A 23,799-nucleotide genomic window follows, 5' to 3' on the forward strand; every position below is an offset into this window, starting at 1 on the left:
TACATATTCAGTGTTTACAAGTTGATGAGTTTGGAGATAAGAATATACCCATGATCTGTACTACCCAAAACAATCTACAGATTCAATGCAGTCCCTATCAAAATACCAACAGCATTTTTCACTGAACTAGAACAAATGATACTACAGTTTGTGTGGAGCCACAAAAGACCCTGAACAGCCAAAGCAATTCTGAGAAACAAGGGCAAAGCTGGAGGCACCACACTTCCACATTTAAAGATATGCTACAAAGGTGTAATAATCAAAACTGTATGGTGCTGGTACCAAAAATAGACACACAGCTAAGTAGAATAGAATAGAGAGCCCAGAAATGAACTCAGAGTTATTTGGCCAATTAATCTATGACACAGGCGCTAAGGATATACAATGGGAAAAGGATAGTCTCTTCAGTAAATGGTGCTGGGAAAACTGGGCAGCTACATGTGAAAGAATGAAACTGGACCACTTTCTAACAACATACATGTAAATAAACTCAAAATTAAAGACCTAAATGGAGACCTCAAGCCATAAAAACCCTAGAATAGAGCACAGGCAGTAATTTCTTTGACATCAGCTTTAGCAATATTTTTCAATATATGCCCCTGAGGCAAGGGCAACAAAAGCAAAAATAAACTATTGGGAGTACATCACAATAAAAAGCTCTTGCAGGGCAAAAGAAACCATTGATAAGACCAAAAGGCAGTATACTGAATGGGAGAAGATAGTTGCAAATGACATATCTGTTAAGGGGTTAATATACAAAATATATAAAGAATTAATATAGCTCAACACCCCCCCCCCAAAAAACCCCCAAACAGATTAAAAACTGGGCAGAGGACCTGAATAGACATGTTTCCAAGGAAGACATACAGATGGCCAACAGACACATGGAAAGATGCTCAATTTCACTAATCATCAGGGATATGCAGATCAAAAGTACAATGAGATACCACCTCACACCTGTGAGAACGGCTAAAATGAAAAAGACAAGAAATGACAAGTGTTGGTGAGGATGTGGAGAAAAAGGAACCCTCGGGCACTGTTGGTGGGAATGTAAATTGGTACAGCCACCGTGGGAAACAAAATTTTGTGCAGCCATAAAAAAGAATGAGATCTTGCCATTTGTGAAAACATGGATGGACCTAGCAGGTATTATGCTAAGTGAAATAAGTCAGACTGAGAAAGACAAATACCATGATTTCACTCATATGTAGAATCTAAAAAACTAAACAAATGAATAAAAAAAAAACGAAAAGAAGAATCAGACCTGTAAATACAGAGAACAAACTGATGGTTGCCACAGGGAAGGGGTGGACGGATGGGCAAAATGGGTAAAGGGTTGTGGGAGGTATGGACTTCCAGTTGTGGAATGAGTAAGTCACGGGAATAAAAGGTACAACATAGGGAGTATAGTCAATGGTACTGTAGCAGCGTTGTATGGGGCCAGAAGGTAGTTACGCTTGTGAGCACAGCATAACGTATAGAGAAGCTGAATCACTATGTTCCACCTGAAACATGTAACACTGTGGGTCAATTATACTCAAATAAAAAAATAATACATCCACGAAACCATCACCATAGTCAGGGCCATAAACTTATTCACCACCTCGAAAAGTTTCCTTCTGCCCTTTATTTATGTATTTGTATGTATGTATGTATGTATGTATTCATTCATTTTTATTAAAAATTAAAAAAAATTTTCCTTTGTGGTAAATTTTTAAAATGAAGATGCAAAATTCTGAACTCTGAAGGTACGTTCCAAATGGATCTTTATTAATTTTTTTTTGTTTTCAGAGAAGAAAATAAAAAGCAGTGACAATTGCAGTATAATAAATTCATGCTAGTAATTGATTTTCAGTTGTGCTTGTCAAAAGGATTTGCATTTTGCAATTATGGTAGCTGTCATGAGCATTGAACTGCTCTGCTAGGGTGTTGTTTTTCAGTTGCTACCATTCTCCTTGGTAGTAACAGAGTGTGTGGAAAACGCAGGGGTGTGGATGAGATTCACAGTATTGCCAGAAGCAATTTGAAATTGGCTAGGCAGAAGCATGACCTATTTTTTTTTTTTTTTTTTTTTGGTCTGTCTTTTCTGATCCAGAAAATGTTTGCATTAACTCTCATTCCCAGCTGGAAGCATTGCTTTATTATGACTCAATGGATCAATATACATTGGGAGCCATGAACTATGATAGGTGGCCTGACAATCGTATGAAAGGCCTCACTGGTTTGAGTGGAAATGAGGTTGCTTTGTGAGACTTTCTTTTTATCAAAAGGGACAATTTAGAACTTTCCATTATGCATTACAAATAGAAATAAGATGGAGATGAACAGAGCAAAATGTTGTGCTCTTTCCTCTTATACCTGCACTTTCCTACCTTCCTGACAGATGTGATCCTGCTCCCTCAGACTGAGGTGATTTTTATCTTGGTGAAGCCAGGGTAATATGTGCCTGCTCTTTCTAATATAGAATAATTGGTGGCATATAATTTTAGAAGTTATTTATTTCTCAATTTAGGAGATGCAGTGACAAAATAGCAAGTTTATAGCCATAGGTTAAAATAGGATTAATACATAAAAGTGCTGGGTTGGAAAAATCACCAGCAGTGGTTTGTTACATTTGCATCTGTTTGTATTCTTCACTAGTTTAGCACAATATCCCCAAATTAAATATGTTGAAATTTGATTTGTTCTATACAAAGAGATAAAGAGATCATTTAAAACACATGTGATTATTGAGCATAACTCAGAAAATCCAAATGTATGTCAATCACTGGCAAAATTAATGGTAATGTATCACATTTTTACATAAAACCCATAATAGCATATTTTTTCTCTGTATTTTTCATGAAAACATAACTCTTGTGTGCTCCTCTATTTGTGCATAGGCCAGGAGCCAGGTGGAGCTGCCCAGGGTTCTTGGATGTTAGAGGAAGCAATTCATTAGTGTAGCAAAAGGGTCTGCAACTGGAAAGCATTTTTAGAATTGAATGTATGCCTGGGGGAATATTGTACTTGCTGGCTTCAGACACTAAATTCTATTGTATCCCACTCCCCCATGCTATTGTAGAACATTGTATCTATTTAAAAGCAGTGTGTGTGTGTACGTGTATGTATATATATATATATAATTTTTTTTTGCTTCTCTGTCTAGTTTGTACCAATTATCACTATGATGCTCAATGAATGTTGAGCGATTCTGTTCTAGAGTGCAGAATCTAGAGTATAGAATCTACTGCACACATGGTAGAATATTTTTTGAATCAGACACAAGCACCGATTCTGGTTGACCGCCCATGTACACATGCAAATAGCATTGTTCTTCACAATCCACATACAGTTTTATAAAATCAAAATTTGTATAAAATGCATAATCAGCTTTGGGGATATTAGGCACATAAACAGAACACTCATAAAGATACTATAGTACATTAATCATTCAGATCTGAAATACTAGTCGATCTGATTTTCTCAGCCAGTTTCAAATCTCTGAGTTTGCCGGTTATGGTAGTTGAGGAATAACATGGAAACACCACATATTTTTCAGTTGTCACTACTTTTGCACCTGTGAGTATTGTTTTAAGGTGGGGCAATCCTATTTGCTTTTCAGTTTAGAGACTGTTTCCCATATGTGCTCACATATCAGGTCACCTCAAACCCCCTGGCATCTGCTGGGTAAAGTAGCCTTCTTTGGTTGTGCCAGTCTCTTCCAGATAAATGCTCAGACTTTCTGATTTCCTAATCTTTCCTCTAGTTCTTTCCAGAATGGCAGCTGGCATATAAGAAACTCAGATGATACATGGCACGGCTGGGTAGGGGTCCCCTGGCATATGTTGGTTGTTGTGTTGGCATTTACCACAAGATCATTGGTTGGATCCTTGTGTCCTGGGTAAGCAATATCTGCTGAGTCTGGTTGGGTTGGTCCTAACCCTACATGTTTGTTGACGTGCACTGCCAGTTTTGGTGGCCAATCCATCCCTTGACTGTTTTCTTGTCAAAGGCCATCCCCTTTTGCTGGAGGGGCCCCATGACACTTCTTGTTGCTATTCAGATTCCCTGAAGCTGGTTGTGATATTCTTTAGTATAATAGATGGAGCAGATGTGCAGTACTCTTTGCATAATGTCACTACCATGAAGAATCCCTCTGGTGAGCTTCCAGTCAGACTCTCACTCACTTCTAAGCATTGTCCTCTGTCTTCTCCTCCTGGACTCTGATTGTGGAATGGTTCTGGGGAATATAGTACATTAGATAGAAAAATGAAAAACACATTGCTCCAAATAAGAAACCCACAGTTATCTTCTGCCAAAGAAAAAGAATACTAGTATAAACTTCCAGTTACAAAATAAATAAGTCACAGAGAGTGGGGTGCCTAGGTGGCTCAGTTGGTTAAATGTTGGACTTTTGGTTTTAGCTCAGGTCATTATCTCATCGGTTGTGAGAAAAGGCTCTGCACTCAGCCAGCAGTCTGCTTGAAGATTCTCTCCCTCTGCCCCTCCCCGCCGACTTGCATGCATGCACGCACACACTGTCTCTCTCAAATAAATCTTAAAAAAAAAATGACAGAGATGAAAAGTACAGCATAGGGAATATAGTCAATAACATTGTAACAACATCGTGTGGTGACAGATGATGACTATGTTTATTGTGATGAGCATTGAGTAATGTACAGAATTGTTGAATCACTGTTGTTTATGCCTGAAACTAATATAATATTGTATGTCAACTATACTTCAATAATAAATAACATTTAAAAAGCCCAAAAGAATAATTGCACTGGATTAGGTAAACAGACCAGACAGACTTTATTCAATACTACAGTAATGAGGGTCAAGACTATTGCCAATAGGGGAGAGATACTGAACTCAACTCTCTTGAAATAAAGGGTAGGAGAGTTTTTAAGCACTGGGCTGAGCCAGTAGAAAAGTACTGAAGAACATTAGGGGGGAAGTTGGTCAATGTGATTAGGCATTTGTGTTTGCTAATTGGTGATTATGGAAATTAGGCTCCTACCCTCCCACAGAGACTGGGAACTGAGGCACTATCTTTCTTGATGACTGTGTTTCAAGGGATGACTCAGGTCCTTGAGAAAGACATTCTTGGATTGTAAACCTGGAAAGAGGCTTGATGAAGATTTATATCTCAAGGGGCAGAGAAGTAATTTACAGTTTCAAGTTTCCTAAATTAAATAATCTAAGAAAAGGGAAGTTGGGGACCTATACTCAGGAAGGAGCCTGTCTAAAGTTGAGTCAAGTGGATGGGAACGTTAAGGCTGTCATGGTCACAAGCATCACTAATAGTTTTTCCTCTTGCCTGTAAAATAAAAATTTCCACAATGAAATAACACTTAAAAAGGAATAATCATGGAATTAAATAAAGTATGTATATTTAAGACTGAATTCAACAAATACCTAAGCCTAGAGGTAAACATATCTCTTTAATTGGGAATATGATATTATCTTGATAGGTCTTAGCATTTTTACAAACTGAGAAAGTATCGAATGATGTAATCAATCAAATGCTTGGGATTGGTTTTGCACTTTTTACCTTTTTGGTATACTGTAGTAATGCTGCCTTTTCCAGTCATTATGTGGAAATGATGTCTGTTGGTACAAGAGAGTGACTTCGGTTTGTTGACCCAGAAGGAGTGATATGAGGACATTGGGCTCCTGACAGCTTATCATCTCTGTCTGGCTAAGGAAGAGAAAAAGAAAAAAGGTACGGAAGCAAAAAATGGTTTTTAAACCTCTGGGATATTGTCAGTATGCTCTTTCTGACTCATGATGTCATTTACTGAAATGACCTGCCTCACTGCAATAGATCTAAATCGAAACTTTTAGCAAAGCATCATAATGGGCTTAGAAAGCAAAACATAAGCAAGTCCTGATTATCATTTGAATTTCTAGACATCGTGTGCTAAAAGTCAGTTTTCTAAAATGACTAATTTGAGTGAAATAAAACTTGCTGGCACAGAATTTAGTGTTTTTATAACTTTTTTCCAGCTTTCCAGAGTAAATTTGGCTGTCACAAAATTTGCAAATCAAATATACAAATCAAAATGCCCAAACAGAGAAAGGGTGTAAATATTTACTTTTCAATCCACTGAATTATTAAAGATTTCAGAAATGTTTGCTCTGGCAGTACAAGAAGTGGGACGGGAAGTCAGTCTGCCAAATTGCCACGAGGGAAAAATGGATCAACAGCAAAGAACTAAAACCTCACAGAACTGAGTGAGGTATTATTAATTTAGAGCCTTTCTGGGGAAATGAAGTGAAAAGCATCTTTTTCACTGTACCAAAAATCCAAAAACAAAGCCATAAATACATCTAGAAAATGTAGTTTACAAGTGATTAAACTGTATAACTGGGGTAATTGGTAGTCTGTGTGTGTGTGTGTGTGTGTGTGTGTGTGTGTGTGTGTGTGTGTGTGTGTCTCAGCCAAGTGCTTGAGCTTTCTCTTTGAGAACCTCATTGAAAATACCTTGCTTCAAAGAAAAGTGTCCTGTACCTTTATTTAGTTTGGCTCTAGTTCTTGCTTTGCCCCTAGTTTGACATATGAATTTACAGAGTCTTATTATATCTATATGGCTACAGATTTATTTCATTCCTTATGCAGTACACATTAAGCGCATTTTAAGCATCCACTGTGTGTTGGGCCATGTGGTAGACACTTAGGATCTATCAGTGAATAAAACAGGCAAAGACTCTTGGCTTTTATCGAGCTTACATTCTAATAGGGCAAGATAAAGGATAAACAATAAATATACTAAGTAAGAAAATCATATACTATGTGTAAAGACGTCAGTTTCTGTCAAAAAAAAGAAAAAGTGGTTTTGGGTAAGACAGATGGGAACAGGATTGCTGGGTGGGAGGAATTGTAACAGAGGCGGTCAGGGGACACAGGCCTTTACGGGAAGGATGGGATCTGAGCTGAGGACTTGAAGATGGCAGGGATGTTAGCCCAGCGTGTCTCAGAGAAGAGCCCCGCAGGCAGGCAGGACCGCTTCGCAGGGCAGGGGATGGCAGAATGACTGGGTGTTTGCTCGGAGAACGTCTAGGGGGCCCTTGCTGCTAAAGGGGAGTGAGCTGGGAGGAGGGGGACCAGGCACACGTGGGTGGGAGTGCTGGCAGCCAATAGCATTTTCTGTTAGTTTGGTAACAGGGTGGAAAAGGAGTCAAGAATGACTTCTTTGCTGTTGTTGTTCTCAGAAACTGGAAGGATGGAATTGTCATAAACTGGGCCGGGGAAGGGTATGAACAGAGTACGATTAGGGGGAAGAATGGGGGTTTGGTTTGGAAATGTTATAGATTTCAAGGACGGAGTTGAATATACAAGTCGGAAGTTCAGGAGAGAGGTATGGGGTGGAGCTATAAATCAGGGAATTATTGGCACATGGGTAATACTTAAATCCAGGAGGCCAAGAGAGATCACAAAGGGGTGCATGTGGACAGAAAAGGAGCAGGCAAAGGCCCGAGCCCTGGACCATCTCAACCCTATGAGGTGATAAGAGATAAAAGAACCAGCAGTGGGGACTGAGGAGGAGCAACCAATCATCTGGGAAGAAAACTAAGAAAAGGAGATTTTGTGGAGGCTAAGTGAACAGAGTATACCAAAGCTTTGGGAGGGGCCCAAGTATTCAAATGTCTTCGATAGCCAGGTGGTAGGAAGGCTGAACTCTGAGCATTTGGCTTAGTAACATGGAGTTCTTTGGTCATCTTGACAAGAGTAAGTTCGGTTGAATGGTACAGAGTGAAAGGCTGGTTATAATTGGCTTGAACAAGAATGAAATGGGGAAAATTGCAGATTGTGAGTGTGGACATCTTACTCGAAGAATGGCAATATAAAAAGAAGAAAAAAATACAGCGGAGTCAAGAGAACCTTTTTTTTTTAAAAATGGGAAAAATAACAGTGTGCTTGTACATCCATGGGAATGATCCATTCAAGAGGAAAAAAAATAATGAGGCAGGAGAGAGAGAATTGCTGAAGCAGTGGCCCCGAGCAGGTTCAGCACGAGTGAAGGGGCTAACTCATGGCTCATAGAACTGGAAGGCACAGGGAGTGGCCTGCAGGCACAGCTGGACTCAGGGGCGCTGACTGTCCTTCAGAACTTGGTCTCACTTCATCTCCCACCTCTGCTTCCCTCTGTGTTGGCTTCACTCGGGCAGGCTTTCCACAAAGATAGCTTCTGCAATTTGATGCCTGCTTTCTGAGCAGAAAAAAAGGGTCTTTTCTTCAGTAGCCGCAACAGAATCCTAGAATTGCTCCACTGGCCTGGCTCAGGTGATGCCTTCATCCCTGTAACAGTCCCTGGGACCAGGGGAGGCAATGCCAAGATTCCAGAGTGTTCTGTGAAAAAAGACCAGCAATTCACACAGCATCGATAATGTCATGTTTTCTTCTCGGCAAAGAAACTATGCTGGTAATGATACAAAGTTGTTAAGAGTCCTAAATGGTGGCCCGGGGACACTGCAAGCCATTTAAGGGAGCCAAACAAATATTGGCACAATGTTCTTTTTGTTTCCTTACATTATTGTAACTTAATGTCAAGATCAAAATAATCGGGCGAACTTAGACTCTTGGGGGAAATCTAGTTGAAATCACATGTGAAAAAAAGTAATTATCTTAGAAGGAAACTTTCTTATGACAATTTTAATTAAGCCAATCATTTCTTTCTTTCTTTTTTTTTTTTTTTAAGATTTTATTTATTTGACAGAGAGACACAGTGAGAGAGGGGACACAAGCAGGGGCAGAGGCAGAGGGAGAACCGGACTCCCTGCTAAGCAAGGAGCCGGTTGTGGGACTTGATCCCAGGACCCTGGGATCATGACCTGAGCCAAAGGCAGATGCTTAATGACTGAGCCAATCATTTCTTAAAAATATAGATGGCCTAATGGTAGCTAGGACTGTCATTCAACTATGTTCACTCTGCTTTGTGTCCTTCAACATTTGTGTCCTTCTGCACTTTAAATATTGCGAAAGAAGTGTGACTCCTTTCTGAGCAGTTTGTACCTTTACAAAGTTGACAAACTCTATGACACATCATCTCATTGATGACCACCAGGAATGGCAGTCATGCCATTTTTAATATTAGTAGGGGGATAGAGGTGATTCTTTTCTTTCTTTTAAGGCTTCAACCAAGAGTATTTTTTTCTTTAATTTTTCTTTTCACTTTCCTGAAATTTTAAGACGTGTTTCCATGAGGGGCGCCTGGGTGGCTCAGTCGTTAAGCGACTGCCTTCGGCTCAGGTCATGATCCCAGGGTCCTGGGATCGAGCCCTGCATCGGGCTCCCTGCTCCGCGGGAAGCCTGCTTCTCCCTCTCACACTCCCACTGCTTGTATTCCCTCTCTCACTGTGTCTCTCTCTGTCAAATAAATAAATAAAATCTTAAAAAAAAAAAAGACGTGTTTCCATGAGCAGAACGAAATATTATTGATATCTGGCAAATGGCCTGTATGGGATCTTAAACATAATTCAACCAGCCAGTTATTTATGTTTAAATAATATTGAATAAATTATTTGGATATATTCTTGGAATAAAATTAACCACTATGGGCAATGATAGTTGTATAATTATTTCAGGGGTAAAGAACTGAAAAGGAAGTGACTCCTAAAATGAGATCCTCACAGAGATTTAGATTATTTCTAAAATAAGTAATTTCTTACCTACACTAAAATGACTCGTATAACATTGGGAAAATTTAATTTGCATAATATTAGGAAAACTTACTTAGCCTGTATAAATCTTTTTTTAAAGTTTTATTTGAAGAGATGTTAGAACATTTCATTTCACTAGATAATTTTAGTAATTAAGCTTAATATGATACATAAAATTTTTAGTAGAGTGTTTAACGTACAATAGGCACTAGACAATTTGTAGTTTGTTTTTCTTTCCTTACGATTCACAGCAACATATTTTATAGAAGCAAGTTTCCCAGGAAACTGATGTTTAAAAGTGGTAGGCAACAGATACAAGAGATGCTGGGTTTGTGGTCATTCAGGAACTAAATATTTTCAAAGCTGAATTTAGTGCTGTGATCCTAAATCTTTATTTGGGGTTAATAGTAATAATAATTGTTTTACAATTCAAAAAGTAACAACTGCCGTGTATCCACGTGCTTGCTGTGTGTGAGAGAAATCAACAGGCAATTTAATATGCTTTTTGAAATTAATTCTCAGAGCAGTACTGCAACATTTAATTTAAAAGTCTCATCAATGGGGAGGATTTTCAGTTTTAAATGTGAGTTTTTAAGGCTATGATGTGAAGAGTCAACAAATGTTTTTTTTGGATAGACTTTGACACTTTATTATGCCAGGTCTCAGTGATGAGGCCACAGCTGGAGAAGAGGAAGAGTGGAGTAAGAAGAAAATGAGCTGAGGGGACAAGGCTTCTGTTTTTGTTTTGTGGGTTAAGTGTCAATAACCATGGGCTAGACGGGGTTATGAGGAGATGGTCTTTGGTCTGTAGGTGTTGGTCGACTCTGATGGTGAACACATGGACATATTAGAAACATCATTAAGGACGAACAATACTTGATGAACAGCTAAAAGGTTTGGTTAATAAATAAAATAAGGAATTCTTATATTTTATTTTATAGTAATTTAGAGTTCACCATCGGCTGGAGTTAGCCCTCATTTTTTCCATTAGAAAAAGTAAATATGAAAACAGCATGGCTCCAGAAAGCGAGGTGCTTTGTGCTGGGCATACAGCTCCTGTAATCTAAAGTCATCTTCCACTTTCTGTCACTCCCGTTCCTCCTTGTCCCCATAGGCTGCCACTACCCCAGTGTGCCGTGTTCTATCCATCTCTGTACCTATAAGTTTGCATTTTCCATATTATTCTTCAACATTTGTTTTAAAATTAGAACAAGCATAACACCCCCTCACATACTTAGACCAGGTGCATCTGCAGAGCAGAACAGTTTAAAACCCCATGGGGAATCTCTGGATTCCCTGTGGCCGATTTAACTTGGTAAAGCCCAGGAGCATCTGAATTTCCATTACTTTATTGGTGTACCTCGTTAACGATATAGCTTAATTTGCATATCAGTAGTACCTTTTCACCACAGGTGAGAAATTGAAATGTTCAAGGTCAATTAACTGCGAATGTTTCAAGTCCGGGTGGTAGAGCTCTAACAGTGAGCGGTGCTGGGAAGAGGGAGCGGTCAGTGAGAGGTGCCTCTTTCTCCTGATGAGAATTGATGATCCAATTTTAACTCACCAGAATCATGCTGATTCTTTTTTCCTCACTGTGCTCCTCTCATGTGTTCACTTTTTAAATACTGGTCTATCAAGGAGTGTCAAAATGCCAGAGAAAGATTATAAAATTCTATATTAAAAAGTGTACAGACTGTTGAAATTAACTAGAAAGAGCAAGACCCAAAACCATCAGCATTTTCCCAGAGGTATAAGCTGATAGAGATAAAATTCCTGGTGTTGCAATGTCAGGTTGAGATGATGGCCAGCTGGGGGCACTTCATCCACTCTTTCCCAACTTTTCTGTGTTAAAAAAATGATAAAAATACAGACAGATTGTGCAGTTGTAGTAGTAAGAGGACTGAGGATGCTTGATTATCATCAGACCTCAGGAGACTGTCAACTTCCAAACTTGGATAGATCCTGAGGATGACTGGTAAGATTGGAGAGGCAGTGGAGGGAAATAGTTACCCATTCGCCACTCCCATCCTGTGTCTGCACTTGAAAGACGTGGTCTTCGTTAACTCCTGGGAGGGGAGTTGGCTCTACTGCCTGATAGCTACATTCTAGGGTTCCCTTACCTCCATCAGCTCCATCCTTTCTCCATCCATTGGGAACCGCCGATTCCATTTATCCCAACGATATGAGAGGCAGTGCTTGTCCTGGTCAAGAGCACTGGGCCTTTAGCTGCCCTGCAGACTACAGCAAGGTATTCAGACTCTCCGTGTATGACTTATCCTCTGTTCAGTGGGCTGCTTTGAGAATCAAACAACAATGCCTTCACACTGTGCCTGACGCAAAGTCCTCACTTGTTCAATGACTATTAAGTAATACCACAATAGGATGAAGTGGAAAAGGTAGGATGGGGTTTCACTACATCAGAGGAAAAGTTGGCTTAGTTTTAAAAATAGTGCTGTGGGAACAGGTCCCACTGAGGGTTCAGGAATTTCCTGAGCTATTTGTGGGAGGGTACTATTAAAGACGTTCTTCAGATCATTCAAGAATAAATTCGCTTTCATGTAGATAACAGGCTGCAGGAGTAGGGGGTGCCCCTTGTGAACAGCAGAGCTATGCTGGATAAATGACACCAAGACACCAAAAAATGCAGCCGGAGCCCATGTCTACCAATAGGGCCTTTCACTCAAAATATGAGAATATTCTCCTCTAACCTAAACATTGTATCTGGTATTGGTGACCAAGAGAACTCCACCCATCCAGGCTACTGGGCAAAACCACAGGGTCTTCAAGAGCAGATACAGAGAAAATTAAAAGTAAACACAAACCAACAAAAATTGCGGAATGTATAAATATTTTGTATCAGAGAGAGAGAGAGCATTACACTTTTGATGTATGGAGTGGAAGACACTTTTTGAACAATGATTTATTCCAAGAAAAAAAGGAAATTTGAGAAAGTGTCTAGTTCTAAAGACAATATAGTGAGTAACTTGGGAATCATACCCTAATACAAGCAGGAGTTAGTATTATACCATCGAGAGAGGATGTTGTCATGTAATTCTTTTTTAAAATGCTGTATTGACTCAGTTTTGAGGCCCTGACAAGAGGATGGTCAGTTCCCGTTCGTGAGCAGCTGATCATATCCACAACCCGACCACTTCCCTTGTTGGGTTCACACCCTCTATGGCTACCGTGCCTCAACCGTAGTCACCCTGGGGCCAAGTACTGGACAATTAGGGGCAAGCCTATGTCCCGGAGCCCCATTAGTCCACAAGGAGCCCACAGAGCCTCTCTAACTGTACCCCACTTGCCATATATAAGCTGACCCCACAGCTCCAAGTTGTTGTCACCCTTTCTGAGGGTGCATCTCACTTCATGCTCCTGCCTGGCAGGTTTCTCTTCTTTGGAGCTGTTGAAGAGTTCTGCTTTTCCTCTGTCAGAGAGTCATTGTGTTGTATCAGCCATCAAAAGAATTTTTAAATCTTACAAACAGTTGTTAACACAGATATGTCTCTTTAGGTTCCACAGTGGTACGTACCACACCATAATAGCAAACATTTATTGGGCATCTCTTTGCATTAGGGCCTGTACTCAATGTTTAATGAAACAGGGCATGGATGGCAGGAATAATGCTTGAATAAAAACAGTATATAAATTGTAATCTTCTATTTTTTTTGTATAATTCTTTAAAAAATATTTTTTATTATTATGTTCAATTAGCCAACATATAGTACATCATTAGTTTTTGATGTAGTGTTCAACAATTCATTAGTTGCATATAATACCCAGTGCTCATGCCCACACGTGCCCTCCGTAATACCCATCATCTTGTTACCCCATCTCCCCACCTCCCTCCCTTCTGTAACCTTCAGTTTATTTCCCAGAGTCCAGAGTCTCTCATGGTTTGTCTCCCTCTCTTGATTTCTTTCCATTCAGTTTTCCCTCCCTTCCCCTGTGGTCCTCCGCACTATTCCTTATGTTCCACATGTGAGTGAAACCGTATGATAATTGTCTTTCTCTGCTTGACTTACTTCACTAAGGTAATCTTCTATTTAAATGTTAGACCTTATATCAGAGCCTTAAGGTGGGTGACAAAAGAATGGGGGAGAGAAAATGTGCTAATATTCTTATTTGGGGTGTTATGTAATAGATGTTGCATTTTAATAGATACTGAATATTAGGTAATTATGGATTTAAGAAGGTGTTAAACCCTATTTCATGACTTTTAAAATGATTACATAATACTTATATAATTATCAATGTTAATATTAGTTAAAATATATAAATTCCCCAAATAAGGCATTATTGTATTAAACTGGAAGAATGAAATATCTTAAGACATACAGTAGTCACATCTGTAATATTTCTGGTGTGCAGTGAATAAAAGAATACATGATAAGTTCTGCTCTAACTGTACATCCTTAAATATACAGTAGATTCTTATTTTTCACTCTTGAGTGCTCAAGCACACCTTACTCTCTGATCTTTTCCCTGATAATCCCTCCCCCATCTTTCACCCATCACCCCCTTCCCCAGACAGGATAGAACCAGCCAGTGGTATATTGGTGAATTGGCTGGGCTGGGAGTGGGGGCTGATTTGTAGAGTTTGCCAATTTCTGTCCCACCATGGCCAGTTGCGAACATGGTTATATTTAACAATCAGCTTGCAAAATTCCTAAAAAATTAATTGCCTCTCATCCATCCACTGTTGCCAGCCAGGTCCAGCCTTCCACTGGATGGAACTCTCCTCCATCATCTATTGTATTATTGTTCCCAGCACCTGCCTCACCATTAACGTTTGTGCTTTACACATGCTTCTCAATGTCTATTATTCCCATAAGACTGTAAACACAGTGAGGATAGGGACTGTGCCTTGACCATCTGTATTCTCAGGCTTAATGCTGTACTTCTTTCTCCAGGAAGTCTGAATATGATCAGATACCAAAGGTAGTGTTCTAGTTCCACCACAGTGTGAACCACGATTGAAGGTTAAAGCATTACCTAATCGTGTGTGGGCAGTAAACCTGCTAGTTCCAAGTGTAGACATGAATGTCCACCTGTCAAATTAAGCACTTTAAACATTCGATAAGATCCTTGCTTCTCCCCAGTGTCAAGAAGTTATAGCATATAATACCTAGAAATGAACATAATTAACACAGGCTTCATCCTTTTATACTAAATTCTTGTTTTTCTGTATTATTCTACAATTATGAGAAGTTTCATATTTGGAAATTTTACTTTATTAAACTCCATCCAGGAATACAGTCTTACTGGCATCTCTAGTCCACTAACAGATTTTTAACTAATCTTTTGCCCATTTTCTTCTGTTTCTATTTGCATAAAAGGAGCTGGTGGCTGGTCTCCACTTGTGTCAAACAAATACCAGTGGTTGCAGATTGACCTTGGAGAGAGAATGGAGACCACCGCTGTGGCCACCCAAGGGGGATATGGGAGCTCCAACTGGGTGACCAGCTACCTCCTGATGTTCAGTGACAGTGGCAGGAACTGGAAACAGTATCGACAAGAAGACAGCATCTGGGTATGTTTCTCTGACAGAATACACAATCTGTCAGGGAAGGAGATAGGGTCGTCCCTGCATGTTGTTTACGAATTTCCTAAACTAAGTGGAGAAACAAAATTTTCAGAATTATTTAGGAAACACTTTTCAAGAAAAAATATATTAATATTTATTTCTAATACATTTCATGGTATAAATTATGAAAACACTAAAGGTAAATTTATCTCAGAGACCTCAGAAATTGGGAAAAAAAATCTTATTTGTCCATTACAGAGTGTGGAAATGTAAGAAATAATCAAAACCTGTAATTTTGTTTTAAGCTTTGTCCAATAACACAGTGGTTTTGCATGGTTTTCATTTAAAGCTTGGTTAAAAGAATTTGTTCCTTTTATTCCCTCTGATGACTCAGAGATTTCTGAACATCTCCCTCTCTCTCTAGTATATGGAGATTTGTATATATATTTGGAGTATTTATATATGATATATATATATATACACACACATACATATATACATATATATGATTTGTATATAAACCATTCTCTATTCTTTTAAAAGTACATAAGTGTGTAAAATGCTGTGTGTTATGGGCAGGGGCATGGCTTCTGTAGGAGACTGACAAGGAGGCAGTTTATAATAGAGTAGGGTGGTATTTGTAGTTGGTTGATTGTATATGAACACCTGGTGGAAGAAGGAAGCTATAGGCAGTTTGCTTGGTGGTGAAGAAAGGACTTCTTTGCTAGGAGAGGGTATTGGTTTGGATCTTACGTGGGCCAGGGACAACATACTGCAGTCAAAGAACTTTCTTTTTTTTTTTTTTTCCTCTGGCTGAGCTGCTGGAACCGGAGAAAATGAGTAACTTAATGAAGCATCATTCTTAGCACACAGATAATTTGGAAGCCTATTTGGGTACATAATGGTAATTTTCTTTGATCAGTCAATTGCCTCTCTTTTGAAAGTTCCTAGAACTCTGTATACATTATCAACTCATGGAAGAAATGGACTGTGATTTACTCACCTTTGTATTTCTAACGCACTTGGTGGCCATTTGACGCATGTTTATTGATGTAAATTGAATTGAGAAGAAGTAGCCCTGCTCTTTCTCTAGAGAGAACAAAAGTTAGACTGGAAGAAGTTGCCTATAAGCATTTTTAAGAAAAGCTGCCTTAAAATCCAAAGCAAGCTGAAGTGTAGAAGAGTGAGAAAAACTGAATATTATGGTTGAATTAATTTCATGAGAACCATTCAAACTAGGGACAAAATAAACAGTAATTATGAACCAATAACAACGAAGGCTTAATGAGGTATTTATTTTAACTAGGTGTTTGGGTTATCTTTTACTCTTTTTCTCAATTAAGCATTGGATTTTAAACTAGATAAGTAGATGCTAATTCATGGTAATATTTAGCTGTGTTAAGTAAAACGTACGTTTTTGACATGTCTTAAAATGATGGATCAACCATGAAAATTGTTTCTCTGTTCATTAAGCTTGGGGAAAGCCAAACCTAGACCATGCCATTTGCCTTTTTTGCTTACTCTTATTAAAGGTGAGGTGCTCAGATCCTGGGGCACCTGGGTGACTCAGTCAGTTAAGTGTCCAACTCTTGGTTTAGGCTCAGGTCATGATCTCATGGGTCATTAGGTTGGGTCCCACATCACGCTCCATGCTTAGCTCGGAGTCTGCTTGAGATTCTCTTCCTCTGCCCCTCCCCCCACTAGCACGCACGCACTCTCTCTGTTTTTCTTTCTCTCTCAAATAAATAAACAAATTAAAAAAAAAGGTGATGTACTCAGGGTGAAACAGAGGCATAATGATATCCCTAACTAATCCAAACCAATCGATGTGAAGACAGATGGCATCTATCACAATTAACTGTCAAGGGAATGCTATTTTTTAGACTGTGCTATAATTTGTTGGTTTACTCACTTTCTTCCTCTCTTGAGTGTGAACATCCTGAAAATAGAAGCTGTACCTTCCATCCTTTCATCTCGGCATCCCAAATCTTAAGAGTTCCCAGCATGTTAAACCGTAAGAGACTCTTAACTATAGGAAGCAAACGGAGGGTTGCTGGAGGGGAGGTGGGTGGGTGGATGGGGTAACTGGGTGTTGGGCATTAAGGAGGGCACTTGAATAAATGAATGAATGAAAACAGTGCACTTTATTGTAGTGACTCCTTCCTCCCATGATCAGCTCTGCCTTGTAGTGCATTTATGTATACCAGTTTAATATATTTAGAGTTAGGATGGTACATTTCTCTCTGCCTTATGAATTTTGAACTTTTTTATGGGAGAGCATTTATCTTTTTCATCTTTGCATTTCCAGCATTCAGTACTTAGTGTGGCCCATGGCTTTTGTTGAGTGTATTAGAGAAAAAAATCAACGAATGAATAGATTTGAATACATTGATCACCTAATCTGGGTCTAACTTCGTAAAAATAATTCTGGGAGGTATTGAAAGAGCTCATGTTAATGTCATCAAAGAGATAAAACATGTCAGAACAAACCAAAAAATGATTCAGAGAAGCATGCAAATATGGGGTATAGACTTCTAGAGATTTGGAAATTGGTGGAATATATGGATCATTGTAGACTGACTTTGTCAAAAAAAGCTGGGCTCACATGAGTATTGAAAAAAGCGTGATAACTTAGATTATGTAAGGATTAAGGAAGCTTCTACCATATAGCTAGAAAAGGGTGAACAAAAGCATAGACATTGGAGATATCCAGAGATACAGTATCCCATGTAATAACCAGTGAGTCTACTGGTTAGAATGGACTGTCAAGTTCGAGAAGGTCTGAATGATATTTTTGGTTATGGTAAAGAAAATTGATGGATAACTCTGAATGTCAAGATCAAAATTAGGACTTGGTGCAACAGGTACCCTGAGTACACATAAGACAGGTGAAGTTATGAGTACACATAAGACAGGTGAAGTTAAGGTGTAGGTAAAACAACCCAAATCCCATACCACACACACATCTTCATGCTACCTGTCCATCCCGGGTAGGCTGCAAAGTTCTCTTCCCCTCTAGTGACTCAGGTGCCACTCTAAGGGAAACTCCCTCTGTGAGTCTGTAATTGCCAAAGCAGGAGAAATTAAACATGGTGAATTGTACCCGGTTCTTGACAGTTCACCTGGCATAACATAGATCACTCCAATTTGGGTTGTTTTTTAGCCAAAGTACAATTTTTAATGTACATAGTTAGGAATTTAACCCTTTGTTGTATTTTAAAAATATATAATTCCCAAATTCTTTTTCTTTATTTGGTATGTTTTTGCCCATTTTTAAAAATGTACTCTGGGTTGTATACATACTATATGGAACGTGCCAGTTTTCTTGAAGAGCTTCACATTCTGCCCCAGATGATAGAAATAAATCTATGAAAGAGAGTTAGGAAACACATAAGCCATTATACAAGTGTTTGATGGAAAGAGGAAGAAAAGACAATTGTGAATTTAGAAACAAAGAAAATAAAACCCATCAACTTGGATTGAAATGCTGCTGTGGGGATCCTCACCCTCCCTTCACTTGATCCCGCCTCAAGCACGGGGGGGTGGGGGCGACAACAGTGATTTCTGTATACCTGAAAGAATTAATAAAATGTCCTGCTCCTTCTTACAAATAATCTTTAGAAAGAAAGACAAAATATTTTATTTATTATCTATACAGTTCATGCACATACTTAATAGAACTGTAAACTTGACAGATATATGGTAGTTTGTAAAATTATGCATTAAAACATTTCTTTAGGAAAAATTTATAGTCCAAGCTCATAAATGTAATTTATACAAAGTATTCTAGTAGATGGCATATAAATATTTCACAAAAAAATTAGAAAATGCAAGCCACTAAAATTGTTCCTCTCAGATTGAAGATAAAATAAAATCCCTCAACATCTATGATCAAAAGACTTTTCAGCCAGTTTATTGTAAGTGATTGGAAAAGTAAATGTAAGGTGTAATTTTCACTCATTTAAGAACAATTGCCGAATATCATGAAAGTAACATCTTAGAAACTATTTTAAATAGATCAGCATGTGCAGGAACTTTATAGCTAAACTATCCAAATTGTCTCTGATACGTGCCCAAGGTTCTTTTACACTGCCGGCTATACAGGCAAAGAATGGGATGGTATCAATTTTATGAATTATTTAGGTAAATATGATTGTTCTACACAGAATAGTTTGCTTTTTTTAAAGATTTTATTTATTTATTAGAGAGAGAGAAAGCACAAGCAGCGGGAGTGACAGGCAGAGGGAGAAGCAGGCTCCCCGCGGAGCAAGGAGCCCGATGAGGGACTCGATCCCAGGACCGTGGGATCATGACCTGAGCCGAAGGCAGACAGCTAACCGACTGAGCCCCTCAGGCGTTCCGAATAGTTTGCTTTTTTTTTTTATGGATTTCATCCAAACAGAAACCTTTAGCATATTTCCAAAGTCAGAGTGGTTTTATTTATTTTTTTAATTAGACGTGTTTAATGTCATCTTTGGCTTGTGAAAAATCTAGGGCCCCTGTGACATAGTAGTATATTCACAAAATATTCACACCATTATCACTGTGAATGATTGAGTTGTCAACTCTCAAAGCCAGACAGGGCAGAAAGACTACCTGCAAAGATTTTAACATATATTTGTTTCAAATCAAATAAATACGTGACTGGGGGAGTTTGATAGAAAACCCAAGGTGGCAGGAATACAAGTGGGAGAGGTGCTGTAAGCCTGTTGGACTCGCTGCCCTGCAAGGTGCAGCTTTTCCAGCCCTTTCCCTCTGTTGAGTCCTTATTCTGGTGACTTAAGCCTGCAAAAATCATTTGTGGTGATACAAAGTACAACAGTACTAATGCCATGTATGTCAACATGTCAAATCATAAAGCTTAATGCCTCGTAAGACTTGCCTCAGCCCTTGGACAAACGCCCAGAGAACGCTTTAAGCTCCATCTGCCTTTCAAGACGGCCTCTACTTCAATGCCAAGAAGACATTGTTAATGAAAGTTGTCTGTATCCTCAGGAAATCTCCTGTTTATATTTCTATTTAACTATGAGTTCTTCACCCTTTTGAAAATGATTAACCCTGTAGTGCATGGTTAAAGGTGGCTGCATTTGGGTTTTTAATGTGGCTTCAGTCATGGATCAGAACGGTTAGTTTGCGAGGCACCTTTTCTGTCATGTGGTGTGGTTTCTTTTACCTCCTTCATCTGTGCTCGTTCTATAATGTGCTATGTCAGTCCCTTCTCATAAACTTCTTTGGACACACATTTACTGGAATTTTATAGCAATATGTAATATACAAAATAAATATATATATGCAAACCCCCGTGTGCCGCAGGTACACATATACAAACGAGATAAGATAAATGGTACTGTTGTTTCACATTTTTCAAAATGATCTGTCTCTATGCAAACAGAATAAAAATTATTTGAAGAAAGCGATTAGAGTTAGCAGGAGATTGGATTTGGTGCCCTCTTCAGAGTGCACACTCACATTCAGGATCATTCTCAAATAGTCAACCAGGGAATAACACGTGTTAAGTACACATTCTAGTTGTATCTCACATTCTCCCACATGACCATTCAGTGACAACAACATCGCCCGCTTTTCTCCATTCCTTCTTGCCATTGCTGTGATGCGATGTAATAGATGTGTACTTCTGGCTTCTCTAGTTCCCCAGTTTCAGGAGGCTACGTTTGGAGTTCTTCTTTCTTGGAATAATTCTGTCCCTTTGAAATGTTTCTTTGATTGTTAAGACCTAGGCAACTGGGTCTTCTAGAAAACCAACGCATTAAGCTCTCTTTCCTAATTTGACGTTAAGTTCTGAACTTACGAGCATTTCTCGATCAGAGAGAGAAAAATATATAAAGCTAGAAAGGAGGAGATAAGATTTGGCATTGATAACAATATAATCCTTAAAAATCTAAGAGGATTATTTTACTATTTTTTAAGAAAATAATTCAGTAGGGGTGCTTGGGTGGCTCAGTCATTAAGTGTTTGCCTTCGGCTCAGGTCATGATCCCAGGGTCCTGGAATCGAGCCCCGCATCGGGCTCCCTGCTTGGTGGGAAGCCTGTTTCTCCCTCTCCCACTCCCCCTGCTTGTGTTCCCTCTCTCACTGTGTCTCTCTCTGTCAAATAAATAAATAAAATCTTTAAAATAAAAGAAAGAAAATAATTCAATAATATGCCTAACAATAAAATTAATTTTTAAAATCAGTAATACATCTTCCTACATATAAATAATAACATAGGCAATATAAAAGGAATACATACTCCACCTAAAATACAACCAAAAATGAATACATATCAAGGAAGAAACCTTAAAGAAAATGTTACAAGTTATATAAAAATAATATTTAGAATATTACCAAAGGACATAAAAGAAGATGTGATTAAATGCAAGGTCATATCTTGTTTTGAAGTGGAAAACAGTATCATAAAACTACTCATTCTACCTAAAATAACTCATAAAAGTGAAATCATTCTGAATTTCACCTATAAAAAGTGTATATGAGAAAATAGATAAGTTAGCAAAAAATAATAGTACTAAGGAGAATCTACATGTTAGGAAAATTTTATAAGTTTATGTTAATTAAAACAGGTTGATAATGGCACATTAAAGCATACTGAAAGAACAAAAGAGAACATCCATTACTAAGTCCAAATACGTTTAGGGATTTGCCCAAGGTAGACGTAACATTGAAAATATGTGAGGAAATTAGTCACCATGGAACTTGGTAAGCTGTGGTTTTAGGAAAGCAAATATCAAAAACAAATATTTTATATCAAAATAGATTCCAGATGAATTGAATATTTAAAAATGATACAAACATAGAAAAAAATAATGAAAGAGAACACAGGACGATGAATAGATAGATACACACATAATATTGGAAGGCACATGTCTTTCTAAGCAAGAGAACCAAATCCAGATGCCATTGAGGAAAAGATGAAAACTGAGATAATATTTAGAAATCTGCATGAAAAAATAGCATAAACCACATTGAAAGAGTATAGAATTACTTTTAGCCTTACGATGGCAATGCCCACTTTGATTCACCAGGAACAGTGGTCTTGAGTTAAGATTCATATTCAGATTGACAATGACCAAATAGACTTTATGGACGTGCAAGTTTACTTAGATTTAAAAAGGGATAAAGGGCGGGGAATAGTGAAGCATGTGCAGCACCAACATAACGAATGTTCGGCTCTACTGAACAGCTTCTAAATATCCCAACAACTTGAATTGGTCACTTGGACAAGGCTGAGTGGCTGTGACCACCACAGATCAGGAAAGCCGTCAGCTTCAGGGGACCTTCAGCTTTTATGCCTTGTCAATGATATAATGCCTCAGAGATACCTGCTAACACCTTTTTTTGTGTGTACCTGCATCTCATTACTCCCAGGTTACTCACTGATTACAGGTTATCTCTGGGGCTCCCAAATTTTGCTGCTTATTTGAATTCCAATGCCCAGGCAGCATCCTGGCCAATTAAATAATGTTTGGGGGTGGGAACCCAGGTATTAGGATTTAAAAAAATAGTACCAAGTGATTCCAGTTTGCTTCAAAGAATGGGAACCATTGGCTTACTCAATAAACAAACTTGACAACCAAGTATAGATTCTTAGTTTGGTACAAAGCATAATCAGCAGGATGCCAGTTTATCTTAGATCCAGTAAACTTCTGTGCATTCCTTGAGGATATGTTGCGAGAAGAATTTAGCTGAAGATCAATGCTAGGTAAAAAAAGCTATAAACCAGATGTTAACTCTGCCCTTCTAATGAGAAAGACCTTCTAATATGTTAGCCACTAGCTATATAGGGCTATTTAAGTTTAAAACTCAACTAAAATGAAATAAAATAAAAATGAAGTTTCTCAGTTGCACTAGCTGCATTTTAAGTGCTCAATAGCTGTATTAAGCCAGTGGTTACTGTTTTAGTATGGTTATAGAACATACCCATTATCACAGAAAACTCTATTAGCACAGGTACAAAACACTCTTAGAAATTAATAATAAAAAATAAAGCTTTATTTTTTACTTTTTATTTATTTTTAAAGATTTTATTTTTAAGTAATCTCTATATCCAACATGGGGCTGAAACTTGCAACCCCAAGATCAAGAGTCGCATGCACTGTTGACTGAGCCAGCCAGGTGCCCCTGAAGCTTTATTTTTTCAAAAAAGGAAGCAAAATATAAACAGGCAGTTCATAGAAAGGAAAAGATGATATGTAAATATGTGAAAGTGTCTTCAGCCTCATTCATGATTGAAGAAATGCAAATTAAAACAGGTGTCAGTTAACACTTCCTAAAAGACTTAAACAAATAAGAATGTTGAAACTGCAGTGTTATTTAAGACATAATTTGTCAAGTTATTGTATATAACAAAATAATGTCTTCTTTAATTTTAATAGTTATGCATTTAATGTGATGACTTTTCTTAAAAAATTTTTAACTACTACATCAAAACCATGGTATTATGGATTCTACTGTTTAACACAAGAGGAAGTTAAAAATTAGTTTTAAAGAAAAGCCATTTATTTATTTATTTATTTATTTATTTATTTATTTATAAAGATCTTATTAATTTATTTGAAGAGAGAGAGAGAGTACAGAGAGAGAGTGAGAGGGAGAAGCAGACTCTCTGC

The 23,799-nt window shown here is 38.2% G+C and overlaps 1 protein-coding gene across 9 annotated transcripts in view; it reads left to right on the forward strand.

The window, feature by feature from the left end:
* Positions 1-23,799, forward strand: part of CNTNAP4 (contactin associated protein family member 4) — a 258,259-nt gene that overhangs the window by 72,199 nt on the left and 162,261 nt on the right. For 5 of the 9 annotated variants that reach the window (XM_028095590.2, XM_028095603.2, XM_028095618.2 and 2 more), the window contains exon 3: positions 14,988-15,181. In XM_028095590.2, the coding sequence (XP_027951391.1) occupies positions 14,988-15,181 (194 nt within the window). Of the gene's footprint in view, positions 1-14,987; positions 15,182-23,799 lie in introns of those variants that run through there. The other 4 variants (XM_088027152.1, XM_088027151.1, XM_088027153.1 and 1 more) reach the window with 2 other exon arrangements.

This window comes from Eumetopias jubatus, unplaced genomic scaffold (genome assembly GCF_037043125.1).
Source record: "Eumetopias jubatus isolate StellerSeaLion01/CBP00866 unplaced genomic scaffold, mEumJub1_p1.0 scaffold_10, whole genome shotgun sequence".
Taxonomy (NCBI): Eukaryota; Metazoa; Chordata; class Mammalia; order Carnivora; family Otariidae; genus Eumetopias; species Eumetopias jubatus.